Raw genomic sequence first — 25,790 nt, forward strand, 5'->3', positions numbered from 1 at the left:
GAACACTACGTTTTTCCGAGTCAACACACCAATAAATATTAACTTTTTGTTTAAGTTACAAAATATAAAAATTATCACACAAATCTGAGATGTCGGTAATGTGGACAACGCCGCTAGTGATGTGCAAACGTGACTGGGACCGCCTCCAGAGATGGTCCGACATGGATAAAGAGGATCCAGAAATTATTCGCAAACGAGAATACCTGCAGTTCCTTGCTGATCAGAGCAAGGCCATGACCAAGACTTGGCCCAACTCGTTAGAAGTAAGTTAAGTAGTTAGGTAGGTAGGTATAATTAATACCTACCTATGTAGGTATACTTACTATACCTACAACCCAAGGGTTCAACATTAGCGTCAATTCACACGTACCACAACCACACCACGTCGCAGCGACAAAATGTGGTCAAGCTGTGGTTACGTGTGACAGCGGCTTTTTGCAGTTGCGTTGTGGCAGCGACAAAATGTCGATGTGGTTGCGTTGTAGCTGTCATTGCGATGTGGTAACCACGTCGTCGTGTGCAGTTAATACGGAAAACAGGTTGCCGCGGTGCCGCCGCCGCGTGGCGGCGTTGCCTTTGCGATGTGGTTGCGTTGTGGTTGCGATGTGGTTGCGATGTGGTCGTATTACACAGGTGGTCGATAACAACGGCAAAATGTGGCACGTGTGAATTGGATTATTCATTGTCAATACAAAATATACGCCCGACCACACCGCGTGGTTGTGGTCTGGTTGTCGCTGTGGTGTGGTTGTGGTACGTCTGAATTGACCCTTACCCTAAAATCTAAAACCCAGAGAGAGATCCTTCACCGGGCTTTATTCATCGCTGCACCATATGGCCGATCTATTTTTGTAATATCAACAAGACATACCTAAACTTATTATTTTCAGTCCACTAATTACTGTACCTGCCTACCTACCTGAAAATATGTAATTTATTATTTACATAATTAGCAAGTAACTAACTTACATCAGTATTTCACCTGTGTAAATAATCACATTGATGGACACTAGATTAACGGTGAAATTCATAAAAACGCACAACATTTTTGTATGGGAGTTGAGTGTTGATTTGCTGGTGCACATGCCGGCACACTGCCTAGGCGCAGTAAAGAAAACACGACGTCAATGACCGTTGTGTGCGTGTGAGTTCACACTTTTTTCTGTATGAAAACTTATTGCTGTGTGAAAAAAAGGTACTCTGGGTGCACATATAACTTTGAAATCCTTCCAAATAAAGCACAACAAGATGGTCTTCATACAAACTCTAGGTAAAACAGGACTGCATTGACCGTTGTTGAAATAAATAGAAAAAGAGCGGGGACTGCATTCGACGTTGTGATTTTTTTCTAAAAGTGTGGTGGACGTCAAATGCAGTCAGTGTCCGTCAGTGGGTTAATGAATTACCTATCAGTAAAATATAGATAAGCAACTAGATTAAGTATAATATACTTAAGCTACTGTTTTAGATAACTATATTCCTGAAAGTCTTTGAAGCACCTTGTCCACCGTATTCCAGAACGTGAACCGCCGCAACGAGGAGGCGCGGCGCGCGCGCTACGCCGCCGCCGAGGAGGCCAACGCCAAGTTCTACCGCCAGTACGTGAAGCGGATGAAGCAGCAGCAGCAGAGGCTGATGCACAGCGCACGGGATACTATCTTCAAGAATAAAGACGCGCCTAAGCTGCTGCTGAGGTTGGTAGGAGTAGGTAGAGGGATAGGTAATTTGACGGCAGTTATAAGTAGGTATGTCAGCAATGACGTCGTGAATAGAGTAAAAAATGTTAAGTGCTGAGAAACGCATAAGCACATAAAGTGATGGTTCTTGGAGCTACGTAGTAATTAGGCTACCTCCGTACGAGTTTTCAATAATTTAGATACTTAGGTACCTACTTCGAATCGGGGCACCTTGTCGATTCTAGTCCACCTTCCCTAAAGCTTTCGGCATTCAAAATACACGTGTGCCTAAACTTATTCCCAGTGCTGTAATCGAGTCGGTAGTCCAGAAGGAGCGCAGCGAACAGGTCAAGTTCAACAACGAACGCCGCCGGGAAGCCGACGAACGGAAAGCGAAGGATGAAGCCGACATCTACTCGAAAGCAAAGCATTGGCACGAGGAGAATGAGGAGCAGCGGCGGAGGAGGTTCCTGGCCAACAAGGAACATCAGAGGGAGCTCGCTGAACAGTAAGTACCTAACTTCATCTGCATCACTGGCCATAGCAATAGTAGAAATAGTTCTGAAAGTCATATAGCCGGTCTAGCTCGACGTGTCGTATCGTAAGAACAACAGTTCCTGCACTTCCAATAATTAACTAAGTATCTACTAACTTACCCATACCTAAATATGAATTGCAGAATCAAGGAGATATCTGACAAGAACCGCCGGCAGTACGAGGAGGAGCTGAGCCAGCAGCAGGAAGACAACGTGAAGGCCAACCTGGAGATGGAGGCCATTAGGGAGTTTGAAGAGAACTTGGTAACTCATTAATTCTATTGTAAAATCAACATAATATTGCAAAGACGATAATGGATGCTGCTGTAAAACATCCTAGGTTTTTTTCCCTCAGTAATATGATTTTTAAAAAACCTGTAGGTACCTACCCAATTTAACTTTCTATGTGACCTAGCTCATGCAGATGGCATCAACAAGTTACTCTCCAACACTTTAAATTTTTCTTATGTAAGTACCTATACATATATCCACTACATAACAGCGTCAGGTATGCTACCAAACCTACCGATTCATCACGACCCATCACGTCCCCACTGCTGGGGCACGGGTCTCCTTCCAATGAAGGAAGGTTTTTAGGCCTAGTCCACCACGCTGGCCTAGTGCGGGTTGGTGGACACAAGCAAGCCATGGATGGAACCAACCGATTGCCATCTCTATAATCAACATTACACCCCCAGAAAGCGGAAGAGAAGGCGCGCCTCCACCGCGCCACACGGCAGAGCCTGGCGGAGCGCGAGGCTGCGCTGGCGGAGGCGGCGGCGCGCGGCCGGCTGCAGGAGCAGCTGCAGGAGGCGCTGCGGCGCGCGCGCGCCCGCGTGCAGGACAGACAGCGGGCCACTGAGAGGATGGTGAGGGCTGGCTTCTGATGTGTAACCTGAGAAGTTAAATACTTACTCATATTTACCCAAAAGAAAGGCTGGGAAATTATTCTATTTAGGTACCTATAGTTGTTGAAATATAATAGGCCCGTTTGGACAGCTCGAAAATGTATGGGATGACAGCTGGTGTCCAATCTAAATCATAAAAAATCTAAACAATAAGTAACTTTTGGTGCTTTAAAAGTTCCTTTTTCTTTGAGCCGTTAAAAAATAAGCCAGATTATGTGTCTTTTTATGTATTTCATCAAGTAAATCAAGAGTAAATAGCAAATTTGTTTAGCTGTTCAAACGGGCCTATTATATTTCGACGACTATAGGTACCTAGTAACATAGGTATTATACTAATGACTAATACATAAATGATAATCTCTCGTAACTATACAGGCCGATTCAGGAGTGGCAGCCCATCCTCTTTTACAGCGCTATACCTAGATACCTAAATAAAAGTTCATTACATCCTCGAAAATATATAATCCCAGATAAAAGAAGAGAAGACGAAGATAACCCGCAACATCACCGCGGCGCTGCAGTCGACTGAGGGCGAGCGAGACGCCAAGGAGCAGGCGAGCCGCGACCGCGCCGTCAAGGAGAAGATCGCTCTGTGAGTCAATCACTCTCTAGACTCTTCTGTAGTGTGGCACATCACTAGCGGTAGGGTGCGCATGATTCTCGCATCATTGAGGACAGGAATCTGGGATGAATCAATGACGAAAGAAATCGTCATTGGGATGAATGGTGTCTTTGTCATGTTAGAAGATCCTTAGATAAATAAAAATTGCGGCCAACTGCATTTAAAAACGAATGATAAGAGAGGATTCAGAGCGCATCATGCTTTAACAGACGTAGCGGCCGAGCTATACATAGCGATAGCAATAACATTACCAATGGTAAATTTTCCACATTCCATCACTCGCGCTTCACCCCGCACCTCCAAGAGGACTTTAAAACTGTTTTCGGCGAATGATTTCTACTATTCTACTCTATCTACAATACTTGACTTGTCAATGCCCAGCGAGGACGCGCGCGCGGCGGCCGCCACACAGAAGCAGCTTCAACTGCGCGCGGAGCGGACGGCGGCGCACGCCCAGTATTTGCGCGACGACGCGGAGAGGATAAGGGAGGTGGGCGCCGCGAGGCAGTGGGAGATGCTTAACAGGTGGGTTATATAAGGGTGAGGCCAGACGAGCGTAATTTTGTGGATGAGCGGAGCGGGGAAATTAATTGCTCTTCTCGTCCCCGCGCAGCAGAATAGCGACTCACAAAATTACGCTCGTCTGGCCTCACACCAAGATTATTTCAAGCCGAAGTCGTTGTGGATATTGGATGGACAGCCTCTGTATTTACCTAAAAATAGCCTATGTTATTAAGTTTGGATAAGTAGGTAGTTCTATTGATTAGTACCTACCTAGTAGTAGAGATAATGGACCCTAGGGGAGTGCTAGAAATGTGCATGAATAAGAATAATAGGTAACTGCTATCACGATATTGAAGATCAACTATTTCCGATTTTCCATCTGTTTCTGTTGCTAGTTCCATTGCACTGTAGGTACCTAGCTACCTATCCACGTACCTATCTCTGTATGTTTTTTTCAGATACAAAAACAACGAGGTCTACGAAGAATTCTGTGAGAAACAGCGGCACACTAAAGACAAAAACACAGAAGAATATCGAAACACGTTAATCAAACAATGGGTAAGCAAACACACCAACTGTCCGTATTATTTTCTCTTTAACTTACATCATCCCTAAAATTCCTGCTTTAATTTCACGCCAAACATAACAACTCTTTACACTAATCTTCCTTCCCCTTCTCTCCCACCCAGCAAGAGCGAGAGGACCGCGACAAGGCGGAGCGCAACGCCACACGGCGCTTCTACGGCGAGCTGGCGGTGAAGAAGATGAGGGCTGCTGATAACAAGCTGCTGACTCATGCAGCCGCCCTGGTGGCGGAGGCGAGGCGGCATGAGCGACCCACCTTCCCTATTGAGAGGGCTGTTCAGGTAAGAGATAAGGATATTTAACTATGTGTAGGAGACAATGCGCAGAAGACACTTTTTAGATCCGCGTGGACCTTGGAGAAATGTGAGAATACTTCGTGACACCATTGGCGTTATAGCACTCGGTCGCCATTCGTATATTGCGACCCGAGGTCTCGCCTATCGTTCGTTTACAAATGCAAAATAGCAAAGCTATACCTAGAGGAGGTGGCGGTGAAGAAGATGAGGGCTGCTGATAATAAACTATATACTAACTCATGCCGCCGCGCTGGTGCAGGAGGCGAGACGGCATGAGCGGCCCACCTTCCCTATTGAGAGGGCTGTTCAGGTAAGAGACTATTTGGGTCCCGTATGAGTAATGTAGCAAAACCAATGCTGCTGTTTAGGTAATGAAAGGGGTGATAGCAACGCTATAGTTAATGGAGCTAGTGGTGAAGAAGATGAGGGCTGCGGACAACAAGCTACTGACTCATGCAGCAGCCCTGGTGCAGGAGGCGAGGCGGCATGAGCGACCCACCTTCCCTATTGAGAGGGCTGTTCAGGTAAGAGACTAAGAGTTTTTGGGTCCCACTGGAAGAAAGTATCAAAACCGTGTTCGGCCGCTACTTTTCGGGCTATTACGGCAAGGAAGGACACGCTTCAAATCCTTTCTCATCATTCGTTATAAAAAAACATTAAGTACCCTCCTCCTTCGGCAGTCGGGTAAAAATGGATGATGATGATAACACCGCGTTGCGATAATACGGTACAAATAATTGAGTACCTAAATATTTGTTTAGGTACTTACCTGATCTGACACCCAGACGCCTTCATCTTCTAGCAACAAACACCAATCCTTCTTCACCCTCACACCTCTCTCTCTCTCTCTCTCTCTCTCCAGCGCTACTGCCTGATGAACCGTCTGCTGCCGATGCCGGACCTGCCGGACTCTCAGCAGGAACACTTCCCGCGGTACCGGACCGTCGACTTAACCAAACCGGACCCCGAGTGAGTTTACTACTGCTGGATAGGAAAAACTTGGCTTTGTATGGGTGTGGTTTTTAACTTTTGCTTCCCGTAGTCGTGGCGAAAAGAATAGATTTGTATTTTATCTGATTTCGCGGTATTCTACCGGTTAATTCAAAAGTTTAGGGTAGTTACATGTAGTTAGTTAGTAAATTTATGGGTCATGATCGCCATTTTTGTGGTTCTGTTTTCTGGTATACAAGTGGCGCCTCTAGCGGAAATTTTATGAAGCTTTTGACAGTTTGTTATAAATTTTACCTACATTCCATTGTACACAGTTACAAAGAGCCGCCGTCTCCGCCGGCGCCCACAGACGAGGCGGGGGCGTCCCACGGAGACATTCAACAACTGGTCTCCAACACCGTGGATGAATCCACTGAGAAACCCCCACAGGAACCTCAGAAAGTGACTTCGGATGAGAAGTGGAAGACGGTAGGGAGACGACATGGCCTCGGTGATATTACAAAGGTAATTGTTTGCGAACAAAATAGAATTTTTGTACCTAATAAGTTACTTGTTCTTTGTAATCTTAAAGTATGTAATATGTGTGTCTAGCCTGAAATAAATGACTAGGTATTTATTTATTTTATATTAAAGTGTAATTTAATGTTTTTTTCAAGAATGCATTCATTCTACGACGAATAAAAATGTTTCCTTTCTTTGCTACGTCCGTCTTTTTATAGACTATACTAGTGGTTCCCGCGAGCTTCACTTCGCCTTAAAAAGTTTTACCGTGGAAATTCCGGGATAAAAAGTAGCCGTATTTCGTTCTTTCTCAGGGTCTAGACCATATGTATACCAAATTTCATTCAAATCCGTTTAGTAGTTTTGGCGTGAAAGAGTAACAGACACAGTTACTTTCGCATTTATAATATTAAGTTAGGATCTTAACATTTCCAGGACTCTGAGTACCAAGAATCGCAGGGGAAAACGAAGAAAGACTCGACACAAGAACAAGACTACAAGAGACAGGGAAGGGCCAACGGGATGCAACAAAAATATGTACGTAACCTCACATCCAATAAAATAATGGACACCCTAGATTAAAGCTGACTTGCACAAAGGAAATAAAAACTATTTGTATTGCTTTGAGTTACTCGAAGATATAAAGGTCGACTTAGCTTAGTTTAATGTACATTAAACTAAGCTAAGTCTTATAAAACCATAAAATGACGTGAGAACATACCATCAACATACCTATGTATTTTTATGTGTTTACAGGACTTTGGATGCAAATGTTCGTCAGGGAAATAAAATGAAACAAGGTCTTAGAAAATATTATAATAATTTATTCGATATCAACTTTTCGGGCTGTTTTTTTTTTTTTAATTTACCTACTTATACGCTTTCCTATTCTTCTAGTCTATTCAAATATAGAGAGATTGTCTATGGCACCACTATTTGTGAATTAAATATAACTGTGACTAGAGAAAGAGTAGGTTTTGTTAGTGAGAAATTGAATTTTGTGAGAACTTTGACAATTAAATTGCAATTTTAACTCTAGTTGTGTTTTGTTTTAACATTAAATCTAGCATTTACTAAAAACTAAAACATATCTTTGGTCACAATGAGTGTAGTCAGGTTTTATAGGAAAGTATTTTTTACGTTATTACAATAAAGTCCATAATGCAATGTCGATAGGAATTGGGGTAAAAATATGCCTGATTTATAGAACAATGTGGAATCGTTTTAACACAGCTATCGTAATACTTTCGTTGCTTTTGGCCTCGCTCAGTATTGTCCGTCGTTTCGGAAATCTATTGTTATTATTACAATTACAATACACGCTCAAATCAAACCATATATCCTTTACCATTACATAAAACATTCTAAGTACATGAACACACTAATATTCTAGAAAATCCCCTCCAGTTATACAATTCTAATCCATTTCTAATCATAATAATAACAGCAGTTAATCCCTACAAATCTGTTCGTGCAGCATTTCATTGCAAAAAACTTTTAACTTTATATAGGAGTTCCATATCGCTGCACGTCCAAGATTTAATTCATGCCAAAATATGGAAGGTTCGAGATTCGATCGCGCGACTAGTCAACAGTCGTCATGTCATGGCGTCTCGTACTAATCCTAACTTACAATAACTAACTTGTACTTTCGTGCGATTCATATCCATTTACAAATATAACGTCATAAAAGATATAAATTTGAACAACTTCACACTATGTCCTCACCTATACTTACACATTCCAATTTAATTTATACTTCGTAAGGCAAGTTTGGACGATTGGTTACACGTGTAATATTATGGCATCATCGTTATAAAATAACATTTACATAAATCACTCACTCGTTCACAACTTAAACAATAATATTTTAGGCGGAGTGACAACAAAATCAAAATGATAAACTTACAAAAAAGGATTACCGACTTAAAATTTCACACTAAACTAGTACCTAAACTATTCAAAAATAATAAATTAAGTAACACATTAAAAACTACAGCTTGAATTTGGCACTAATCTAATACTTAGCAATTCTATTATGTGGCCGATTGTGACGAAATGCATTGGAAAACGTTTTGAATTTGAAATGCAAAAATACACCCTATATCTATGCCCAACTCTGTCGGTGGGGTGTCGTGCGGCGCTGTGATTGGCCGGCGGCGACGCGCGGGTGACGTCACGGGGGTCTGGTCAGCTACAGGGTGTGCTGTGTTCAGGACACGTCTCTCGAAGTGTCCATGGCTTGGTTGAGACATCTACTCACCAGGTCTACCTTGTTTAAATATGATGGCGCTTCGCTTCGAGGAGTGCTGGAATAAAATAATACATTAATATTACTTTCCTCATTGTAATAATTTAAATGTTTATGTATACCTATGTGTATGGATGGCAGTAAAATACTTACTTCAGTATGAACGGGTCATCTCGGGGAGAGTTTGGGTTGAACCGGGGTAGGTCACCAACTGAAATAAATAAATAGGCTCATTTATGTAAACATAAAATTTAAAAACGCAATGCAAAATGAAAAATAGTACCTATACTAATTAGCACGTTAAGATTTGATTAAAATGCGTTTGTGCGATAAATCTTTTCTTATGTGCTATTTATGCAATGTACCAAGCTACTACTCACGTGGTGACAACAGCTGGTGCCTCCTCAAGTCATTATGAAGGGCGCGGCGGAGCGGCGCGGGGCGCGCGGGCGGGGTGGGGCCGTATTCACTGCAGCTGTGGGGTGCAGGGGCTAGTCAGTGCGAGCGTGGTTACTACTATACATACGGGTGTAAGTGAGAAACTTAGTTTTTGTCAAACTTCGGCTTCGCTGGGTAATCAAAGGTGTTTCAAAGATGAAAATAAGGAAATGGTGATAACAAAAAAAAATGCTAAGAAAACCCCTTTTATTTACGTTGCTGTCTATGCCTATCTATCGATTTAATTTATCTAATATACCAACAAAACGATAAGCAAATCCCCCCTACTAGCTTAAGTCCGCGAGTTTTCCCATGGGAACTCCGAGATAAAAGGCATTGTGGCGACATCTATAATGAATACGCGCAAGCATAGAAGTCAAGACATAGATCCTGCAAAGAGATATCAAGGACGACTCCATAGCATATATGGTCACCCAGGGTGTCAGCTTTAGTTTTATAGTATTACTAGTTTAGTTTATAACATCAGCAGTAGTACACTCACGGAGTCTGCGTCACATCCCTCCTACCAGTAGGCGCTCTCAGCAGACAGTTGGCGCTGAGCGCGCGCGCCGCGAGCCGCCGTCGAACTAAGAACCCCATGCGCAGGACGATGATCACCACCGTGGCTATGCATCTGTGGAGGGGGGAAAGAGTTTTATTATACCTAGACTAGTTGGTACGGCGAGCTTCGCCTTAAAAGGTTTTCCCGTGAGAATTCGGGGATAAAGTAGCCTATGTTCTTTCTAAGGTTTCTGAATACCAAATTTCATTCAAATACGTTCAGTAGTTTTGGCGTAAAAGAGTAACAGACAGACGCAGTTACTAATACTTGGCTAACAAATATCGCTGGAGCGATGGTGTCGGCAAGGACCTGCGCCAACTACAGGCAGGCGACTGGAGAGCGACTGCACAGGATAGAGACCAGTGGGTGCCAGTGGTGACTTTTTGTGTCTGAGGCCAAGGTCCACTTCAGGTCGCCCGCGGAGTAAGTAAGTTCTTATATTCTTACAAAACGCACGTTTCAACGGTAAGAACCAGTTTACAGCAAATCAATGAAAGAAATCATTGTTGGTAAATATTAGCTGCCACTTGGAGCGTAATTCGTATGGCTCGAATACCGAGATGGTTCATCATCCAATCTCCTTTTCCACGTTATAACTTCGTACCTGAACCGGTGCCTCCCCTGGCCGGTCCCCGCGCGGGTAGGCAGCTGCAGGCGCGCCTCAAGCTGCGTATACCCCGCCACCACGCGCTGCAAGTATCGCTTCTGCCACACGAGGGCCTTGCGGCAGCTCTCGAGACGCAGGCAGCGGCCGTGGAGGTAGCGGATCTGGGAAAAAAGAACAGTGTAGTTTGTAGTACCTACTTATTGCTGTACAGTACAGTCTAGGCCCCTTCTACAAGTTTAGTAGTAAAGGGGAGAGAGAATAGCGCCCCAGGGCTCCAGTGTATCTCGTACAGATTCAGGATCACTTCAGAGACGGACTGATGATGATACTGCATATGATGATAGTGCGAGAGAAAACATATTATTGCGAGTTAAGCTAAATCGAATGCAATATGAAATCAGTGTAGTGCAGTGACGATGTGGACCTTGTATAATGCGTTATTCTTTTGAGACAAAATTATTGTCCTCCTTCCGGTGAACCTTATTCTTATTTTAAAAAGCTGAAACATCTGTCCCCCTGTCACTTATGTCAAATGACAACGACATGACATTGACGGTTTTACAATATTTTACATCTCTTTTACATCAATTTATCGCGTGATGTGTTTTGGTTTTGTATAAGTTTATTTTTTATCCACACACAACTAACTGTTGTTAACGATGGTATATTGAGATCGCGGCGAAAATGGAGATTGCTAAGGCAAGCGAGGCGCCCAAGATGCTTCCCATGGTGTAAGTAATTTGTTTTATAATTAAAATGTATGTAAGTTCATACTGTTTCCAGCTAGGTATTCTGTCCCTTCGATAACATCCACAAATTTGCATCACACTCAGTCAACAGTAAGCAGTTAACCTACTGTAAACGCAGCATAAATCCCTGCTTCTTATTAAACACTATATATATAGAGCTAGACTAGGGTTCATTATACAGTGGCGAAAGCATTAGACACTCACTGACTGCTTAATTTGGAGTTCCGGGCGTATATAAGCTGCCGATATTATGTTGAACCTGCCTACCAAGCGTGAAGATTATGGCGATAACCCTCCATTCTTGGTGGAAGCCCATGTCCTACAATGGATTAATACGGGGCTAGGCGTATTTGCGTCTGCGTCCAGATGAACCTAACTACCCACTCTGTCTCCAGGATGTGTGGAGACCACTCCTCGTTCACCAAGTCCGAAGTGACGAGCAAGGAGTCTCGCCTGGACGCCGACAAGTCGCGGGAGAAGTTCAACACTTCCTACTCGAGGCTGTCTCCCACGGTATGAGGGTTATAATTGTTTTAACCGAATGAGTTAGAGTCTGTTAGAGGGAAGGTTATGTTTTTTTAATAAACGTTGGTTAGGTATGCTATGTGGCCTAAACGGCTAGATTGCATTTAGTTAGAATGGTGCCAAGGTATTAGTTTAGATGGCTACCGATGGATGCGAATAACGCAAATTGCGTGACGCCGTTTTTGCGCTTAAGAAATTGAAAAGACAATTTTGACACTACTTTCACAGTAATAAGACACATAATTGCTTACAGCCATCGCACACCCGCGCGGACCAATCAGCTAAGGGTTTGCGCACGTCGTCAGATCACGCGCTGCGATTGGCTGAAGCAAGACGACGGGGTACCTCGCTTGATGTGCGTACTTATAACTAAGGCGCACCCTAGACGATCAATGATATTGCGCATTAATAATATTGAAGATTGAGCAATATAATTGATCGTCTAGGGTTAATATTGAAGATTACGCAAATGTCATTTGGATACAAAACGTAATTCAATCTTATTGTACAGTATGATTGTAGGTCTAGGGTGCGCCTAATAGTCTATAATGAATTCCCCTCTAAAGCAACACATATGACTTCTTGCAAGCAATCGGTCTAACACGCTAGCGATACAATGTGTAACATCATAAATATCATTCTGTCGGAACATCCTACAGAATAAAATATTGGTTACGTATAGATGTAGGTCATGTCATAGGTTATTATTTTTATTACCTATAACATTTTCAAGCATGATTTTGTAAACATTTCAGGCAATGCAAACAGGGGACGCACTCAATGCACCGGGCAACCGCGCGCTAATTCAAGGTATGTTAGGAATTTAGAAGCAATGCATTTTTTAGTCTTTTTTAATCCAATGTCTGTAGCATATACAATTATTGAATAGATTAATTCCGTATTATAAACTATTCCGTATCTCTTATCATTCGTTCAAGACTCATGTTAACTCTTTCGGATTATATCAAGACTTCTAGCATATTTATTAAATTCCCGTGTTTCTTTTCCAGCGGCCCTCGGCAGTTTTCACTGGCCCCCCTACCTGCTCGCGGTGTGGGTGTTGGTTCTGCTGCTGACCCACCTCCTCCATTGTGTGGTTAATATGCTGGAGAAGTCGCTGCCTAAGATCAGGTTCTTATTGTATTTTACTAGCATTTGCATGTCACCTACTAAAAATGATGCAGCTGTGCTAAGGCTTAATTGATTTCTACGAAGGAGTATCAGAATATTAGGCAATCTATGTCTTATCGAACCACATCCAGAATGATTACAATAACGTGCCAAATATGTTGTGCAATAGAATAGGGGCGTAACTATAACTCGCTTACTTACTCGCTCTATACTATCAAGCGCTTAACCGCTACCCCTCCAGTAAAACCATTAACACATAACCAACTAAACCCCTTCCCCCCCAGAAACGCCTGCCAATACCTGCGCACCCACGTAGAAGAGTCCTGGACCTCTCCCGAACAGCAGAACAAACTGTACCCCATTGTACTCGGCCTCGCCACCTGTCTCCTGTACTCAGTGTACTCACTACTGTACTCAGTCCTCGCGGTGTGTGCGTGGGCGGTGCGGCCGCTGTGCGCGGAGGAAGATGCGCAGAGTGTGGAGGGGCAGGATGAGGAGAAACGACGGTAGTTGTGTGTGTGGGTTTTTCGGTGAATATATTTTTGTGAGATGGGTTCGTTTTGTTTTGTTTCGTAGCTAGGTACCTTCCTAGTGTTGTATTGGAAAATATGCGTTATTTTTATTACGTAGGTATCATTAATTATCTATCGTAACTAGCCTCATTGATAGAACACGCGTACGTATCGAGTGTAATATCCTCCGATTTTTTAATTATTTGATCTACCTATTAGTTTATCTTATTAAATTTAATAATCGATGAGAAATAAATAGGAAGTGATATTTCAATAATACGGTTTAATTCTGTACGCAATACCTATATATCTAAACCTAACACTTCCTAAAAATCACAAGCAACAAAAACAAAAGCACCGCACATAGTACTCAAGCAAGCATTTAATGACATCGAAGCAGCCTTCCCTATACAGCCTACCGTCGCTATACAGCCTACTTACAGCCTGCTCCTTGTCCTCTGCGGGCCGCGCGTCCAGCTGGGCTTGGTTCTGCAGCCGCGACACTGTCTCCTGTAAGAAATTATAATGGTTTAGGTATTATTTTGGATTAAAAAAACATTTTGGAAAGTGGTCATATAAATGGGAAGTGGATTTTTGTGGTTATCATGGGATGTTGTGTTTTTGGGAAGTTAACCTTATAAAGTTAGGTAATTAAAGGTTTTTTTCTTAACAAGAGCCATAGAATCAAAAATAATAATACCCAAGAACCAGTACAAATATACTTGTATTGAAACAAATATCTGCCCCGACCGGTAAACGAACATGGGACCTTCGGCATACCAGTCAGGGTCAATAACAACGACAACATTTTATCATCGTTTAAAAATAAAAAATATATATACAATAGTACCTGTAGCGCCTGCTTCTCAGCCCTCAGCTGTGCGACGGTGTCCGATCGCTCTGTGGCCGCCGACTCCAGCAGACACTTCTTGAGCGAGGAGATCTCGCGGGTTAGAGACGACTTGTGCTCTTCTATCTCTGTCTGTTGGGGGGAAAGTTGGGTTTTTGTTTTAGATTTATATACGTTACTTGTAAAGAACACATCGACACATTTTTGTGAAGGGTTCATTTTAAGGAAGAAACATCTTCTGGTATCAGTAGGCATTTTGGGAAAGGGACATTATTGACCTTAAGGGTCTTGTATGCCACGTTCTCGGGTTTCGGCACTAAAAGCTACCCGTTGCACGACTCGACGACAGGCGACTCCAGAGCGCGGGACGGCCCGCTTATAAATAACCGCATCACCACCGCCCAACTCCTGCTCCAGCTTGTTCCGTTCTTGAGCTTCCTTCCCCGCAACTATATGGGTTCACTGGTATTCCTGCAGAATCTGCCATAACCAAAATCCGCCACTACGCGAATGAAGTATAACCCCACTTACCAGTGCATCATCAATGGGTCTCTGCTTCCCCACAGCACTCAGCTTCCGCTCCAGCTCCCGTATGGTCCCAGCCTGGATGTGCAGCAGCTCCTGTATGCCACACCCTCGACACTATAAGCTCTGACAATGCAGAACGGTGCATACCCACACCTTGAAGCCATTTACAAGAGCGCACAGGGAAGTGCAAGACCATAAGCAGAATCTGCCATAATGGCCATAATCCGCCATAACCAGAATCTGCCAATACCAGAATCAGCCTAAACCAGAATCTGCCATAACCAGCGGGGCATTTCTCGACCGCTCGGCTTTCAGTTGTTCACTTTCAAGTCGGCTGTCAGTTGCTCGACGTAACGCCTATAAAAAGTTACAATTGAGAGTTGAGTAGAGAATCCAGGCCCTGGCATATCCCCACTCACCAGTGCATCATCGATGGGTCTCTGCTTCCCCACAGCGCTGAGCTTCCGCTCCAGCTCCCGTATGGTCCCGGCCTGGATGTGCAGCAGCTCCTGGGCACGGACCAGCTCGAGACCTGCCTCGTGTTTTAAACTGAAAGGGAAATGAAATTGTGGTGTAAAAATTAAACGCTTTTAATTTTATTATAAAGAAGTGTCATTAGTTCTAATTAGTGTAGACATTAAATGGAAATGGGAATTCTGGGATTTGAGTGGGATAAAAAGTAGCCCAGATGTAAAAGCAGGGTCTCAGCTTCCTACATACCTTTAATTAAAATTTGTCCCGTCGGTTTCGATTAAAAGAGTAACCAACCATACACACACAAATCACAAACTTTCGGCTTATACGCTACAACAAACCGCTCAACCCGCTGCGCCTATTGAAAAATCGCTAACTGTACCAAACTTATCTATACCTAGACACACGAACCAATAGGTTGATTGATAAACATAACCGATGTAGAATAGCCGCCGGCAGCGCCATCTAGTGAGCACCTTACAAACAAAACTCACCGTCTAATCTCAGCAAGTTCCTGCCTCAGCTCATTGATCTGCTCGCTCTTCCCATTGTTTTCCCTCTGCGCCTGCGCGGAGAGTACCTCGAGGGCAACCTGTAGTTCCCCGCGGCGGCTGCGTTCCACGTCCAGCCGGGACTTAAGGACGGAGGTCTCGCCGCGGAGACGCTCGATGGTGTCCGCCTGGGAGGGAACCATAATATAAATAACTTATTAGTTAATATAAGGGTGGTAACAATCTAAAGATGGTCACCGCACATATAACCGTAACGTAAAGCGAACGCATTCGCGTAACGCACCAGGCGTTCGTGAGATCGCGTTCTACTGGTTGACAATAGAAAAAGAGGGTAAATATGAGGAAGTGAGGATGCGACGTTTTTATTCGGTAGAGGTATGATGTAAAGATGAAAGTTTTTGCGAGTTTCAATCATGACAAATTGAATTCAAGAAGGTCAAATAAAACCTTTAATTTCATATACATATTATACATACCTATTACATTTTAATACAGCATTTCAAAAGGAATTTAGAATTCAAATTAAATTAGTGTAACGTAAAATCTATGTAAGTTGCGTTCAGTAATGTGTCACGTTGCGCGTCATGTTACTCACATGTTGCGCGGCGGGGCTGGCGGGCGGGGACTGCGCCTAGTGTGTTGCGAGGCGCGCGCGGTAGTGTGCCATGTTGCGCGTCATGTTACTCACATGTTGCGCGGCGGGGCTGGCGGGCGGGGACTGCGCCTCGTATGTTGCGAGGCGCGCGCGGTAGTGTGTCATGGTGCGCGTCATGTTACTCACATGTTGCGCGGCGGGGCTGGCGGGCGGGGACTGCGCCTCGTATGTTGCGAGGCGCGCGCGGTAGTGTTGCACCTGTTGTTGCAGCTCTAGTTCTGTCGCCATCGAGCTCTCCAGGCGCTTCTTGAGGATGTTGATCATGGACGAGTCTTGTTTCTGTAACAATACAATGACATAACTTATCAATTTATTGTGAAAGAAGAAAGAAAGAAAAGAAAATGGTTTTTATTGCCAAACACAGTAAGTACTGATTGTGCTTACGGTAGAAGGAATAAAATGAAAGACAGTAAAACATAAGACCCTGCGTTCCTTATATGAAGTGAGCGATTGTAGATTTAAATTCCGGACAGTTAATTCTTCTCTAGCTACTTTTTATATGAATAAAGGCGTCAGTGCCCCTACTCCAGTACAAAGCTCCTATCTAGCGACTTCTGATGTCCACAACTCTGTCAGTGCCTCTACTCCTACCTGCAAGCTATCGCAGGTCTCCTTCTGCGAGTCGAGCAGCAGCTGCAGCCGGCCGGAGTTGTCCCGCTCGGCTTCATAGCGAAGCTTGGCCGCCTGCCAGTCTGAGACTAGCTTGTCGCGGATTCTGGAAAGAAAGGCGAAATGTCAGTATGTTCACAAATTAGTACCCGCCAACTGTCATCTGCAAGGGAATAGATTGTAGTGCTCAAATATTTAGCAGTAGAAATTCGCTCTCACATTTTCATTACTCTCTTCTTGTTCTTACCGTGTCAGTAGCAAACACTATCAGGGAAAGGATTAGCCAATGAGCGCCAGCCAACAGAGTACTTAGGTATATAAGATTCATTTGACACGTTACTCGGGAAAACTGTTTTAGAGCATTCTTCCATTCACTGACGAGTATAAAAAAAATATTTAAAACATTTAAAACTTGCACTTCTATGCAAAGTTCGCAGAGGTCGAAATCCTGTTGATGCAATATAAATAAATAATATTTTATCTATTGTAAAATAGAACAACAAAATATGGCTAGTATACCTATTTAGCTCAGTAATGAGCGCGTCCTTATCCCTCAGGCGAGTCTCCAGGTGAGTCACTTGCATCTCGAGGTGAGTCACTTGCAGCTGCAGTTTGTCATTATCGGAGCGCAGACGGTGTGCCCGCTCTGATGATGACGACTCTATGGAACTTGATGATCTGAAATAAAGATTATTATCTACAAATATATGTATAAACACGTAGCAAGATCGGTAATACAACAGAACAATGACTTTTGCTAGCCTCTAGTAAACTGCCAGTTTGTTGGTAAGAATCGACAGTTTTTAATTAGAGTTTTTAAAGAAAATGTTAATATTGAACTTACTTGGATGAATGTAACATGAGGCGGGGTATTTCTTCATTGTCACTGCTGGCAGAGAGAACCTGGAAATTAATAATTAAATAAATTAAAACTTTGAAATAACACATATTACGGACTGAAATATGGGTCCCATATTACAGTCTCTGCCTAGGTTAGGGTCGGATGGCCGTGTGTGAGATGTTCCCACATATTATACAGGGTGTATGAATTACAATCAATATCTTCGATTGATGGTGTATGAATTAGTCTCGCGAATTTCCAAAACTCGTAGGACAAATGTTCAGAATGATCCCCTGAGTCACCCCCTTTCAGCTTAGTATACCCTATTTGCAACACCCTGTATATCCCTACCTGCTCCATGATGTCTACGTCTAGTCGCCGTGAGTAGTCGAGCTGGTCGCGCCAGCTCCGCGGTCACACGAGTCTGCACTCTAACTAGCTGTACATAATGACTAGACTCGCCTGCTCCATGATGTCTACGTCTAGTCGCCGTGAGTAGTCGAGCTGGTCGCGCCAGCTCCGCGGTCACACGAGTCTGCACTCTAACTAGCTGTACATAATGACTAGACTCGCCTGCTCCATGATGTCTACGTCTAGTCGCCGTGAGTAGTCGAGCTGGTCGCGCCAGCTCCGCGGTCACACGAGTCTGCACTCTAACTAGCTGTACATAATGACTAGACTCGCCTGCTCCATGATGTCTACGTCTAGTCGCCGTGAGTAGTCGAGCTGGTCGCGCCAGCTCCGCGGTCACACGAGTCTGCACTCTAACTAGCTGTACATAATGACTAGACTCGCCTGCTCCATGATGTCCACGTCTAGTCGCCGTGAGTAGTCGAGCTGGTCGCGCAAGGCTCGCTCCAGCTCCGCCGTCGGGGAGCGGGTGCCGCTCACTACTAGTGCGCAGGAGTCTTCGTGCGGTGGGGAACGCATTCTGGGAAGGGAGAGGGTGGAGATTTTTAGACGAACAATCACATAATAATTTAGAAAAATATTGGTATTGTTTCTGAAGGCATAATCTTAGTAAAGCGTAAATTTAGATTTACGCAGCCAATCACAAAGTTCGTGTCAATAGAAGCCTACAGCAGACCATTATGTAAATATGTAAAAATATGCAAGCAACTTCGATATTCGTCTGGCCATAATATGCGAAATGAGGTCTTTGTATGACATGACACGCACAATTCCCACTGCAATGGACCGACGACTTTAGATAGGAAGCCGGTAGTGGTTGGATGAGGAAGGCCCAGGACTGAGTATTGTGGTACTCTTTCTATGTTCAGCATCGGACAATAACGGGCTGATTTCGATGAAATGTAACTGTAACTATGAATTAGTATTAATATATTACCGTTCTAGTTTGTCCCTCATGTCGATGAGTTCTCTCTCCAGCACCTCACACTGTTCTGTCTTCTCTTGGAGTTTCTGCCTCAATTCGTCGATGTTGGATTCTTCACGAATTCTGAAAACATATTACAACATTATAAAAATAAACTCAAATTTACCTACTCATAAATTCATTAGTAGTAAATAGTACGTTTTACTAAACTATTCCTTTTGACTAATGATCATTTTATATCGGTATTCAGTCAGAATAGCTCACCGTCCCTTCCTGTTGTTTGTTATTATGAAATTATTTAGATAGGCATATCATATAAAATAAATTAGTACAAAGGCGACCTCAATGTTCATAGCATTCGACGACTGACTCTGACACTCACCTGCACATAACCAGCTCCAGTTGTTCTCCCAGCCCCTGCTTCTCTCTGGTCAAAGCCTCCACTTCCTGACGCAATGTCCGCTCTGCCTCCTCCAGTCTTCTGTTCTCCTGGTCCCTTTCAGCGAGCAGTTTGGACTCCTGGCTTAGGGTGGACTTTAGTTCTGTCACGTCCAGACGAGCTTTCGCTAGCTCGAAGGCCTGGGGGTTAAAGGGTTACAATTTCGATATTTATAAAGCATTCATAAAAAGGTTAATTACGATTAGTTGTGAATTGAATGCAGTTTACCAATTAATGCATTTCAAAGCACCAATTATCAAGTTGGTCCATCATTATTCAATTATCACGTTGTAATTTCAGTCTGAACGATTTAATACTCGTAACTATATCAGAAAAATGCTGAATATGTTTCATCAGGGCAAAGCTTAAAGATATCCTACTTTCAGAATAAATAAGAATGGTTTTTAATTATTATTTACCTTATCATTCAGCTCTTTCTTATTGAAGTCTAACTCATGTTGCAGAAGTGATATCTGCTTGCGTATCTTCACTAGCTGTTTCTTATCATTGCTGGCTTGTCTGTCTCTACTTCGCTCATCCTCGTTCTTACTCTTTGGTGACGGACTCCTGGACACCATCTTCAACTGTTCCTTCAAGGAGGCTATTTCCTCGTGATAAGAATTGATGTCTTCATTCAGAATCTCTATTTCTGTCTCTTTGTCTTTCAGTTTGTCTGTAAGATCTTTCAGTTCTTCTATTTTTGAAGTCAGTTCCGTGTTTAGAGAATTTACTCTCTCTAGTTCAGTTTCGTGGCTTTGTAGTTTTAATGATTGGTTCTCTTGCTCTTTCTCTAGTTTTGTGAGTTTGAGCTTTAATTCCTTGTTGCTAAGGTTGAGTTTGTTGTTGTCTTCGTGCACATTTGCGAGATCTCTGTTTAGTGCTTCTACTGTGTCCTGCATTTGGAACAGCTCGTTGGATTTTTCTTCAAATGCTTCTTTTAGGGACTCAAATTCTTCAGTCTTGTCGTTTAGGTTTCTCTGTAGGTCGTCTAGTCTATCTAGATGTTGGTTGAGGCTATCTATTTGCTGGTTCTTTTCTGACACTAGTTGCTGTAACTTTTGTAGTTCAGCCACTTTGTCTCTTAATTGATGGTTTTCAAATTCAAACTTCTCTAGCGCAGTATTTCTGCTCTGGAGTTCATCTATCTTTACTTCGAGCTCTGTCATTTTATTAGTCAGATTACGTTTTTCTTTTGCTAATTCGAGGATCATATTTTCCCGTCTGAGGATATCTTCTTTGAGCAAATGAAGGTCCTTAGATTTGTCGTTGACCTCTTGTGACAGCTCCGCTAAACGTTGTTCCATATTTTTCTTGTTTGTGGAGAACTGATCTAACTGGTTTTCATAGAACTTCTTATCAGTTTCCATGGTCGCCATAGTATTTTCTAGAAGACCTTTGAGTTCCTCTACTTCTTCCTTCAATGCTGGGAACTCACACAGCTGTTCTTCAGCGTACTTTAGCTCGGTCTTACAAACATCTAGTTCAGATTTAGACTTTTTGATTTCATGTTTTAGTTGAGACAGTATGTCGGGGAAATTCTCTTGTTTTATATCCAAAACGATTCCCAGCTCTCGCAGCGATGTGAATTCATTGTCATCGTTGGTTTTATTATCTTGTGAGGGTTCCAGCGAGAAATCTATCTTCTTAGGATCTACACTATGTCCTTTGCTGTCGTTCACGTCTCTATTTGGATACATAGAGCAGTTATCAGGTATATTGACGGCAGTTGAATGTTTCACACTGTCGCCAAATCTATCAGCCGTCCCGAAGATTGTAGTTTCATTAATATTCCTCTTAAAATTCTTGATACTATCTTTGGTCTGTGTGGAAGTGAATTGTAGCGGCAACGAATCAGCTCGTGGAGTGAAGTGTCCCAATTCAAAATGGTCCGTAAAGTCTATATTTAGAGAGCTCATATTCGCTCGCTGGACATCAGGCGGGAGTGTTCTATTCGCCATTTTGTCTCTAGTTTCTGTGACGTAGGGAGCGTTCAGACTGGTGTTCTGCCTAAGTTCTGCTCGCCTCATCTGCAAGTCTTGTTCGTCGAAGTCTGATATAGACACGATGTCACTGAGAGTCCTGGCTGAGGTTTTTCCTTCAATTACCTCACTCTTTTGTTCAGATTTCTGCATGTCGTCATCATCTAGTTTTAAAGCTGTGGAGAGAACATGATGACTGTGTTATTATGAGTAATATCCGAATGTTTGCGACACAGAAAGTGTTGGCGTAACTGAAATATGTTTATTACATGGAAATGTGCGAGTTTAACGAGGAAGTTGGATAATGTCCAGCTCTATGTAAACTAGAGCCATTAAAACAGTCTAGGAATAGGTCTAGAATATGTTTCATTCAACTGTGACTTCAGATTCTTAGTTTGTGATGAAAAGACTTATTAAATTACGCTATCTTACTTTTCATACAGTCTTTTTGTAACCAACTTTTTACAGCTATAGGAAATCTTTTTTTTTCGAGAAAATATTTAAGTTAATTAGAAATTTAGAATGCAGATTAGGATAACCATCTTTTGCCAGCCTGACTGACATTTTGAAACGGTCTTATGACACAAAAAAAACCAACACCTTGTATAACCAAAATAAAACACCCTTACTCACCCATAAGCTCATCAACCTGCGCCTTCTTCTCCGCAATGACCCTATGCGCATCCTTCAACCGGCGAGTCAAGACCTCTCTATCGGTCTCCAGCGCCTGCACCACCGAGGTCAGCTGCGCTAGCCGGGATTGAGCTGATGACAGCTCGCGTTCCAAGATCGTGATCTTGTCCTTTGTGTTGCCTGGTGGGGGAGGGGTGGTTATTAATTATAGTGATTTTCTTTCGTACATAGAAGGAGATGGAAGAATTTCCAGTTAGAATTTTTGATAGTAATTACGGAATCTCACTGATTATTTAGGGATATCGGTACCTCAAGTACCTAAACTATAGAGACGTAAAGTATTGTTTTTTACGTTTGAGCGTGGCGTATTAAAATCTGATATAAGCTTTACCAGCGAGTTTCATTTCGTCTTTTCCGCGAGAATTTCAGGATAAAGAGAGGCAAAAATTATACAGCATTATTTTCCTGAGATAAGAGATACTTTGTTAGCCTTAATGTGTTATATAAATGAAACCTTTTCTTTTTACCAAAATTATTAGTATGAAATATGATAAATAACTTACAAGAGTCGCCATGTGTACTGTCGTCTTTCTCGCTCGCGTCACGATCACCCGCGCTCTGTCTCAGTCGCGCCAGCTGTTTATCTTTGGTGTCTAGCTCCTCCTTCAGTCTTTGTACCTGTAATCATATATCGGTTAGACACTGGTGAAAAACACTATATATGAAATGGACTAATAGATCTCAATCACCATCATCATAGTCGTCTGGACAGAGACCTCTCACAAAACTGTCACTATAGCTAGTCACTATGCAATAGAGCTGAAAGTCGAGTCTTCATCAAATGCTTCCGCACTGTGCATCAGTAGATCTTATGGTATCATCAGACATAATATACCTTTTCTTGTGGCGCTCGGTAAAGAATTAACTTAATAACTCAAATATCGTCAATTTACCTCAGCCAATGAGTCATGAAGCTGCACAGACAGCTGACTCGTCGCATCATGAGCCAAAGCCTCAGCATTGTGCCGCTGTAGTTCAAGCCTGGCTGCGAGGGAGGATATCTTCAGCGCCTGCTCCGACACCATCCGCCAATAGGGCTCTAGCAATAGGGCTCTGTTACCTAGAGAACTGGTGACACCTTCCACGCGTTGAAGAATGACCTTAACTACTCTAATTACCTCAGCCAGTGAGTCATGGAGCTGCATAGACAGCTGACTCGTCGCATCATGTGCTAAAGCCTCAGCATTGTGCCTCTGCAGCTCGAGCCTGGCGGCCAGCGACGAGATCTTCAGCGCCTGCTCCGACTCCATCCGCCAATAGGGCCTACCTAGCAATAGGGTTCTGTTACCTAGAGAACTGGTGACACCTACCGCGTACCTCCGCGTTATACCTCTGTCTCAAGTCTCACCGCTACACACGATATCAGATATAATACACCTAGAAATATAGCTCAGTTACCCATAGACCTGGCGTCACCTACCACGCGTTGAATGAACTTAACTACTATAATTACCTCGGCCAATGAATCATGGAGCTGCACAGACAGTTGACTCGTAGCATCATGTGCTAAAGCCTCAGCGTTGTGCCTCTGCAGCTCGAGCCTGGCCGCCAGGGAGGATATCTTCAGCGCCTGCTCCGACATCCGAGCCTGGAGCACGTCGCGCTCCGCTCGCACCTCCTGCGGTAGGCAAGGGGGGTGGTTAGTGGTGAATGTGGGGTGGAGGGTAGGCAAGTTAGAATGAGCAGTGTAAGACATTAATGAAATGAGGTTGTGATTGTGGCGGTTGACAGTTTTCGGGCAAATCTGATATCGTTAATATAAAACATATACAGGGTGTTGAGTCACGTGATCAATCAAGTCTTTATGGTTTTTTTTTTTAAATTTTCAAAATTCGTGGAACAACTGTTGTTCAGAATGACCCTTACCCCTTACGGCTGAGCATACCATCTTTGCAACACCATTTAGACATAGACCTCAAACGTGTTTCTGTAGTGGCTCAATTTATGTAATGATAATGCATGTAACTAAAGTTTCCTATTTATATTCCGTGTCGGTTTAATTGACCCAAAAAGCGGCACAACAATCTCAACTCTACTATCAGTTTAAAGGGACTGTAACTGAAGACGCCCACACTGGGTTAGTAGTTAGATGAACTCACAATATGATGAGTGTCGTGAACTCGTGACCCCAATACGAAGGTCGTTTGGGATCGTTGAGCTCAAGAGATCAGTCTGTTTGGCACTGGCTGCGCCTGCGCAATGCTTTGTGTAAATAACACGGGTTTCAGCTGATATCTGTATATCTGTGTTGTTGTTGAGCTGCCGCTGGTAGGTTAGTGGGGAGTCAAGTAGGCTTTGTACGATAAAAGCCCAAGTTTGAACTTACACCACTGCATGTACCTATACCTACACCACCACTGAATGTAAAATATAGGTATGCAGTTTTCTTATGGGGATGGAAAATATTTTAATGAAACTTGAATATCAAGAATCTGTCGAGTTTTCATAATAATAGCATTAATAATAACAGACAGATTTGCGAGATTCTTGTGAGGTGGCCTACTTTTGACGTTATGATATTTGAAGCTTTGAGTCATATTCACACTTACAGTATTTTAGTTCATAAAATAAATAGGTATATCTGTGGGGGTGTAGTATGGTAGTATCTGCAAATTGGCTAGTTGTTAGAATGAACTGCAACATAACCATATAGTGCTGCGCTAGCATTAATATAGGTATATAAGCACCGCACATATTTAATAAAAGACTTCTTTTACAACCAACATCAATCGATATTTTAATACGTTCCTTGAGCACAACTTCTCACATGGCGACCTTGCCAGGCCGGCGCTGCCGGTAGCGGCGCCGGTCGGCCCACGAAGATGATGAACTTCGGCCGACAGACCAGAACCAGCACACCAACACCAACACCTGCAGTACCAGTGCCAAGAATAAACACCAGCAGCACCAAGGCAACCAACCTCGGCGAATGACATCAAGAAAACATGTACCCAACTGCTGGCAACCCTACGAACCGGGTGTCAAAAAAACCAGCTGATTTAATTTATTTTAATATTACTAAATTTAATGTGTAATTACGTTTAAAACTAGTGTTAACTTAAAGAATATAGTGTTATACAGCTGTGCAAATGAAGACAAGCCTTCAAACCCTGAAATAAAACACTCACGGGACTCGGATATTTGAAGCAGCGGCACCTGTCAAAGTTCGAATTTGCCAACGGATATCTATCAGGGGAGTATTGTTAAAATTACATATTTTTACTAGTATTACTCATTTAAAATCATAATCACTAAATTATTTAATCATTATTCATTAGTTTGCTGCAGACGTGAAATGTTTTTCACACTTCCTTAACCCACTTTTAGACTTTGTCATTTTCAAACTCTGTTCTTTTCATTTCTAATTTTCAAACTTTCTATTAGCTTTTGTATCCCTTATTCCCTATTATTACTATACCATAGTCTCCACCTACTTAATTGCTATTAGTATTAGTACTTCATTGAATAATGATCAAGTGATTGTTTTTTTTGGCTTAAAGTTTACATAATTCTAAGTCAA

The 25,790-nt window shown here is 42.9% G+C and overlaps 4 protein-coding genes across 4 annotated transcripts in view; 2 read left to right on the forward strand and 2 right to left on the reverse strand.

Annotated features, from left to right (window-relative positions):
- The first annotated feature begins 13 nt into the window (after window positions 1–13).
- On the forward strand, window positions 14–7,617 carry LOC105394601 (meiosis-specific nuclear structural protein 1). Its single transcript, XM_048624206.1, has 13 exons — window positions 14–263; window positions 1,519–1,694; window positions 1,981–2,184; window positions 2,356–2,476; window positions 2,911–3,081; window positions 3,591–3,712; window positions 4,124–4,267; window positions 4,705–4,804; window positions 4,936–5,112; window positions 5,990–6,096; window positions 6,393–6,582; window positions 7,015–7,116; window positions 7,336–7,617. Exons 1-13 carry the CDS (start codon window positions 90–92, stop codon window positions 7,366–7,368), a joined length of 1,821 nt encoding a protein of 606 aa, XP_048480163.1. The 5' UTR covers window positions 14–89; the 3' UTR covers window positions 7,369–7,617.
- LOC105386218 (early endosome antigen 1) lies at window positions 7,383–23,520 on the reverse strand. Its single transcript, XM_048625465.1, has 20 exons — window positions 23,164–23,520; window positions 22,774–22,888; window positions 22,211–22,390; window positions 20,018–21,753; window positions 19,542–19,738; window positions 19,172–19,282; window positions 18,619–18,754; window positions 17,827–17,885; window positions 17,502–17,660; window positions 16,965–17,088; window positions 16,500–16,652; window positions 15,701–15,885; window positions 15,152–15,281; window positions 14,205–14,336; window positions 13,796–13,864; window positions 10,435–10,598; window positions 9,771–9,902; window positions 9,211–9,305; window positions 8,984–9,041; window positions 7,383–8,888 (listed from the first exon to the last, which is right to left on the reverse strand). Exons 1-20 carry the CDS (start codon window positions 23,518–23,520, stop codon window positions 8,792–8,794), a joined length of 4,389 nt encoding a protein of 1,462 aa, XP_048481422.1. The 3' UTR covers window positions 7,383–8,791.
- On the forward strand, window positions 11,011–13,398 carry LOC105382424. Its single transcript, XM_011552302.3, has 6 exons — window positions 11,011–11,168; window positions 11,582–11,699; window positions 11,965–12,066; window positions 12,467–12,521; window positions 12,722–12,842; window positions 13,127–13,398. The coding sequence occupies exons 1-6, from the start codon at window positions 11,122–11,124 to the stop codon at window positions 13,350–13,352; spliced, it is 669 nt and encodes a 222-aa protein (XP_011550604.2). The 5' UTR covers window positions 11,011–11,121; the 3' UTR covers window positions 13,353–13,398.
- A 94-nt stretch (window positions 23,521–23,614) lies between the features above and the next one.
- Window positions 23,615–25,790, reverse strand: part of LOC125488501 (pericentrin-like) — a 65,679-nt gene continuing 63,503 nt past the window's right edge. The window contains exons 23-24 of the mRNA XM_048625472.1: window positions 23,724–23,888; window positions 23,615–23,620 (exon numbers count right to left, since the gene is read on the reverse strand). Coding sequence (XP_048481429.1) covers window positions 23,615–23,620; window positions 23,724–23,888 — 171 coding nt within the window. The remainder of the gene's footprint in view (window positions 23,621–23,723; window positions 23,889–25,790) is intronic.

This window comes from Plutella xylostella, chromosome 3, assembly GCF_932276165.1.
Source record: "Plutella xylostella chromosome 3, ilPluXylo3.1, whole genome shotgun sequence".
NCBI lineage: Eukaryota > Metazoa > Arthropoda > Insecta > Lepidoptera > Plutellidae > Plutella > Plutella xylostella.